This window comes from Echeneis naucrates, chromosome 24 (assembly GCF_900963305.1).
Source record: "Echeneis naucrates chromosome 24, fEcheNa1.1, whole genome shotgun sequence".
NCBI classification, from domain to species: Eukaryota; Metazoa; Chordata; class Actinopteri; order Carangiformes; family Echeneidae; genus Echeneis; species Echeneis naucrates.
The window spans coordinates 18,548,503-18,555,083 of record NC_042534.1 but is presented as its reverse complement, the minus strand read 5'-3'; the positions used below and the strand labels follow the sequence as shown (position 1 = coordinate 18,555,083).

The window sequence follows — 6,581 nt, the reverse complement described above, 5'->3', positions numbered from 1 at the left end:
CTGTTATTTTAACCTCTTAGTAAAACATCTGTAAACATGACGCAGCATGGGGATTATAATGTAGGTAAAATCCACAGCTCTCTTCTTTCCTACATAAACAGAAACAAGTGCTGCTGTGGTTGTTCTTTCAAAGTATAGTTATTCCATCTTTATTTTCTCAGAAGAGGAAATGGTAGTTTTAAGATGCTGCCATCTCAAGATGGCACAAGGCTATGCGAGGTCTTCATTGGCTCAGCTATTGTAATGCAGGACTGCAGTACTTTCATAATTCACTCACAAAGTCAAATCCACTGAAGACTATGAGCAAGGAGAGAGAAAGCGAACCTTGAGTCAAGATGATCTAAGTAAAAATAACTTGAGAGAATTGATAAATGATCACATAGCCTCATTGTTAACAGCTATTTATACCTCAGTATTGACACAGCTGTCACCACTGTAATAACCATAACTCAGAAGAGCAGCACCAATAATGGAAATAGTCCCACAACTTACAGACACCTGATATCATAGCTAAGGTGACACTTCAGTGTTGTCATGTGACTGGCCTTTCTATTACAGTAACTACGAATAAGACCAAGGAGACCATAGACTGGAGAAGCTGAATTTCCCTGGCCTTGGTACTTTGATTGTAGGGTCACTGATCCTTTCACAGCAGGAGAACATGAAAATGATTTGTCTTCAAGCAAAAACTGGAATGTGATGCAGCAACCATATTTTAAAGGTCAGGCAGTTGGCTGAGGAGTTTTTTCTGGTCAAAACCCAGCACTCACCTGTGTAATGATGTTGAAGATTAAAACCTTATGAGAGTACACTGGGCATGTGAGAGCCAGTGTAAACAGGAAGCCGCAACAAAGACAACAAGCTCAGTAACACTTTAATTCATTGTCTGTTTTTGCACTAATGGTAACCCAGACTGACCCAATCAGAGATGACCCGGTCAGTGGTGCTGTGGTAGCCTACATCGTTTCCTTTTTGTCCAGACTGCAACACAATCCTAAATAAAAAAAAAAAATAAAATAAAAAAAATAGGGTTTACAAGAGTTTGTGAAGGTTTCCTTTTTAGGGGATGAAACTCTGGAGTTGTATGGATAGGAGAAATCATAGAAGGTACAAGTTAGACACTAAAATGTAGTATAGCGCAGCCCAAATGTCAGGGTTATTTTTCCTTCGCACTGAGGTGAGATGGACTTTCCTGTAATACCTACAGACTGAGGTGGCTTAATTTCAGAGTCAGTCCAACAGGAGCACAACTTCTGGATGTATCAGAGGCAACACTACACATAAATAAGCTGTTAGATGTGGCCAGGGACGTACACAGAGGCATGTGAATTTCTCATATTTACACATATTGACCACTCTGTACCTCAGTTCAACATCTGCTGGTCAGCCCACATGGAGTTAGTAGTTCAGCTTCTCCTGTAAAAGCAGTTGTATTTCCAAGTATATGCTTCACGAGGACGGGAAAAGAAGCCTTTTTTCTTCTTTGTTGCCTGCTGAGTGACGGCAAGAGTTCAGTAGTAAACAGCAGCTGGAGACCAGAGTGACCAGAGGCTTTGTGAGGAAAGAAGAAGGGCTTGTGGAACACTAAGTCCTCTCATGCCAGTCTTTGACTCTGATGTCTCTGCATGTCCCACAAGTCCTGTGGAATGTGGGTTTATTATAAGACAAGAGCTAGTGGCAGGAAATGAGCTGGCAGGCTCTCTGGGTTTCCTTGTTTTTGAGCTGGTTCAGATCCAGGAGACCAACAGAGAAGAACAGGGAGGGGTACATTATGATACAGAGGGTGGAGCACCTGCCCAGACATTCCTCTGACCATGTGAACCCCACATTCTTCCCATCTGAGGAACGTGAAACTGGTCTGAGAATCATTGGCCCAGCCTCTGTTGACAGGTGCTGTACTGTTGCAGGGCACCCAGCAAGGCCTTATATGACACATTTCTGTGGGAGGGCAAGGAGCTAAGGACATAAAGCAGGACAAACAAAAGATAGGGTTTTCATTTCTTTTTGTAAAAAACCTGAATGATCTGCTGGTGAAATTGGTTTATCTAGCTGACATTTTGAGAACTCACATGAACTCAGTGAGTCTGATGTGCCAGGGAAGGAAGCCCAGCGTGCTGTCCACAGGACCAAACTTCAGCACCAGCTCAGGGTCAGGGATATTCTTAGATTCTGAAAGAAACATTTCAGAACTTTTGCTGTCATCTACATTCAAGAACACATCGGAATGACATCACAATGTGGATTGGATGTTTCTGTGGACAGAAGAAAGTTACAGCAGGATCATGGAAGTAGTACATAGTTCAGGGTCTACCACTGACATGCTGACTGGGCTTTAATGGTCTACAGCAGGGGTGTCAAACTCATTTTCATCAAGGGTCTCATCATAACGATTGAAACGGCCACATGTCAGTGTAAGACAGTATAAATGTAATCAAATGTAATGTAAAAAAATTTTAACTACTCTACTTAATGTTAAATAACTCAGAATTTCTTACTTATTCAAATTATAAATATTACATATTCATAGATGTAAAAATATATATTTGCTAGTTGCTCTGTTATTATAACAAATCTGTTTATCGCTCGATTACGTTCATGAGAGAGTGTCACCAGATGTTATTGGTGACGCATCTTATCAGCTGATGTTTCCGAAGGTGTGACCTTCACACACACACACACACACACACACACACACACACACACACACACACACACACACACACACACACACACACACACACACACACACACACACACACACACACACACACACACACACACACACACACACACACACACACACACACACTCTCTCTCTCTCTCCTGGTTCATCCCAAAGACAGAATACATCCGGAAAACAAATGCAACCTAAAAATAAAACCTACATCGGGGAGACAGGGAGGAGCGTCACCACAAGGAAAAATGAGTGTGAGTGCGAAAAGGAGACAGCTACAAGACAAACCCGAACAATAAAAGAAAAGGCACAACAAGAAAATTACAAGTCAGCAATAACAGACCACTGCAAAAGAGAAAATCACATTATGGACTGGGGGAATGCCAGTCATCCGCACAGAAGATAACAAACATCAGCGCTGGATCAGGGAGGCCACGGAGATCCGAAAGCAAAGCCCGAGGACCATCAACAGGGATGAGGGAGCATGCATGCACTCCCATATCTGGAATGCCATCTTGCAGGGGGCGAACGAACAGCAGAAGGTGTGACCGACCTGTCAACCAAGACAGGAAGGTCACGCCTTCGGAAATGATAAGATGCTGATAAGATGCGTCATCAATAACATCTGGTGACACTGAGGAAGACGACAGTTATGTACGTCGAAACATGTCAGCTAAAACTAGAAGTCTGATAAAAAAGAAAAAAAAATAATCATTAATCTGTTTAATTTGTCAGGTTAATAAACCCACATTACTCCATCAATCAACTATCAAACTATCTAAGTGAATAAAGAAAAATATCATCCAACACCAGTTATGACATTAACTTTGTTCAAAACTTTTTTGTCACGGTTGAGAGGGGCAGAATAACAATACAACCAGCAATTGTGACAGTTTGTTGTTTTGCTGGAAGGCTAACTTTGGTATACTTGGCTCCGTGTTTGGTGTCAAAATGCTGACGTAGATTGTATCCCACCTCATAGCATAAAAGACATACCGGCTTTTCTCCTGGAAGCACAAACATGTATTCGCCTTCCCATCTTTCATGAAACAGCCTTCCACCTGCATAAATTTTTCTCTTCTTGGACATTTTGGGATCATTTGTATTTCTCGATTTTCAACTGTTGAAAATCGCATCGATCTGGACACACTGCAATCTATTGGCGGGATGCTGTCACTTTGCGGGTAACATAATTGTGGGAAAAGTAGTTTATGGTCAATGCACACTTTTGACGTATATTTTTTAAGACAATAAGACCTTTTAAGCTCTCATGGGCCACATAAAATGACATGGCGGGCCACATCTGGCCCACAGGCCTTGAGTTTGAGACATATGGTCTACAGACACCTGAGCAGTGACACTACAGTTCAGAGGACACAGTAACAGTGTTGTACCAGATGATGGAATCTGTCACAACTCTTGGCAGGTCCACCTCTCATCAGTATATGACGCTTAGGGCTGCGAGTTCATCATCTCCGTAACTGATACTGAGCTGCTATTTGGGCTCATTCTTGAGCTGATACTGAGCTGTTACCCAGGCTAGTACTAAGTTGATATTTAGCTGGTATTTGGAAAACAATAGAAATTTGACCCACGTTAGTGCCTCAACAAGAATAAATCTTTGTCAGTAGTTTGTCTCTTTGATACCGGAATAACATGCAAACACACACACAGACCTCTCAGCAGTATGTCCAGCATGCTGACACTGATATCTTTGGATCGCCTCTGTTTGTTCTCCACTGAGCGACAGAGTTGCTGTGCTGCCTGGACGATGCTCTGCTTCCCATCCTCAGGTGACAGCACCTTCACTGTGGGTCTGCATGACACAACTGACACATAAGCACGGAATTACCATTTGAATGTGATATCCCTTCAGAGCTGGAGAAATGTCATTAAAGTGAGAATTTAAATCAGTTCATCAGTATTCAAGTTGGCTTCCACAAATATTTTTGTAAGGTATTTTTGTAAGCACTTTGTAGAACTGTTTTAACTCACATTGGGAAGTGACAGAATGTGAAAAATGGATTCAACCACCTGCTATCATTATCATGTTATGTTTGAACTGAAAGTGAGACTTCAGACTGACATTTAATTAGGATAAAAACTCTGATGCTAAAAGCAAACGTTAGAGTAAACAAATTCCTATCAGGTTACATTTCCCCTGGAGCGAGCAGGGATGTTACCATTAAGAATGGGCAGATTTATGTATTACTGTGGAGGATACTTGTCCTATCTAGCATCAAAGTCCTGATGCTTTGCCCAGGTATGAACCCAAAGGAGTTGCTGGCTCCAGTCCTTTCTCTGCTTTCCATGTCAGAGCCTCATCTGTCCGCATACTACATCCCTACTCAATTATACCATATGGAGCTACGTTGAGTTAAATTGAAGCCGGGTGTGAGTGAAGCAATAAATGACTTACACTGTCCAGGCTCTCTAGTAACTCATAGAAAACAGGTGGCATAGGTTTGTGCTCTCTGTGCCTTTCTAGTTGTCAGAGCAAACTGATGCACACATTGGCGCACACATGCAAAAAGCTAATTAAAATTGGTGGATGTAAAAAGTAAATCAGGTTTACTTGATCCACTCCCCTGACTACAGACACCAGGCCTGTTCTTACCATGGTGTTGATGCATGTCACTGGCGTTGCTGAGGAACTCGACGCTGTATTTGGATCCATCAACACCCAACAAATCCTGCTGCTGTTGTACTATCTCTTCTAGCAAATGGGAGTTATTCTTTCTGAAAATGCCTGAAGGAGAAAACAATGGGGATGATGAGAATGTTATTCAACATCAGAAATTTGTTTGACTTGATTACACTTCCATCTAGGTGCCATTAACCCAAATAATACCTCCTTTAAAGGTTCAAGGCAAGACAGAATAGCTCAAATGTCAAAGGCACAGAGAGCCTTGGACTGCTGTGAGCGTATTTCAATGTGAGAGTCTTCTTTTCTCTTTTATCCTTTTCAATCATCACTTATTCAAAGATTGCAACCTGGACATCTGTGGATAAATGTTGATTTAAAACACCAAAGCACTAAACATGACTGTACATAAAAAAAATCTCAAAATTACCTATTAACATTTCTTTCATGTTTGTGGAGGACTTAAGATTTATTGTCCATGTATCATAAATAAAATTTAATTTAAAAAGTATAAGTGTAGCAAGGCCCCCTTTCTCAGTCCATACGAACACTTTCACCTGGTTTAGACAGATTACAGTAGCATTACTCTGATGGCTGTTCCGATGTTTTCTTCCGGTGGCAGACTGTTAAACCCCTCCACTAATCTGAGTCAATGAATAGTTTTAGTTTGCCAGTAATCAACGTGACTGTAGACACAACCAGCAGCAGAATCGTTAAGTGTTTACCGTGATTGTCATAAACGCTGACATAAGAAATGCCAACAGCCATACACCACACCACCAAGTTCGCAATGTCCGTGTAGCTGGGCTCTTCTTCTGCCACCAAAAGGCCAATATGGACCGGCAGCTTCTCCAGGGATCTGCCGTCGGACAGCCATCGTGACCGGCTACCCGCAGCGTAGTTTCCACTCACTGGGCTAGCGTTAGCATTCGGGTTGTGATTTAACTTCTTCCGATGGTCTGGGAACCCCGTCAGAGCTACCGGTAAAAGCAAAGCGGTAGTGACTCGTTCCGACAACCTGTCCTTCCAGCTCCTAAACCAGACCCGGAGCAAGCTAACAAGCGCTCTGTTGACGTAGACCAGAACCAGCAAGAGTCGCCACAAAAAACCGTACAACAGTGCCATTAGCGTGCTCATTCCTACTTCAAGTCTTTCAGAACAGTGATAAACTGAGCAGCACAGGCACAATCTTGGAAGCACTATCTGCCTGCTTAATCTGTTCCAATTGTGACTTCAGCCCATTCGGCCTGCCGCCATGTTCCT

The 6,581-nt window shown here is 42.3% G+C and overlaps 1 protein-coding gene across 2 annotated transcripts; it reads right to left on the bottom strand.

Annotated features, from left to right (window-relative positions):
- Positions 1-857: 857 nt before the first annotated feature.
- nus1 (NUS1 dehydrodolichyl diphosphate synthase subunit) lies at positions 858-6,581 on the bottom strand. Of its 2 annotated transcripts, XM_029496567.1 has the most exons (5): positions 6,044-6,581; positions 5,292-5,423; positions 4,351-4,503; positions 2,070-2,169; positions 858-1,956 (listed from the first exon to the last, which is right to left on the bottom strand). In XM_029496567.1, the coding sequence occupies exons 1-5, from the start codon at positions 6,453-6,455 to the stop codon at positions 1,866-1,868; spliced, it is 888 nt and encodes a 295-aa protein (XP_029352427.1). In that variant the 5' UTR covers positions 6,456-6,581; the 3' UTR covers positions 858-1,865. The 2 variants fall into 2 exon arrangements, with proteins under 2 accessions (XP_029352427.1, XP_029352428.1); XM_029496568.1 differs by lacking the exons at positions 858-1,956; positions 2,070-2,169 and adding an exon at positions 2,188-3,227.

Excerpts from the sequence above, each read along its gene's own strand:
- nus1 (XM_029496567.1), bottom strand. The coding sequence starts at position 6,455 with ATGAGCACGCTAATGGCACTGTTGTACGGTTTTTTGTGGCGACTCTTG. Across the intron at positions 2,170-4,350 it reads GCTGGACATACTGCTGAGAG|AATCTAAGAATATCCCTGAC; the intron begins GTCTGTGTGTGT and ends TGTTTCTTTCAG. Across the intron at positions 1,957-2,069 it reads ATCAGACTCACTGAGTTCAT|CTCCTTGCCCTCCCACAGAA; the intron begins GTGAGTTCTCAA and ends TTATGTCCTTAG.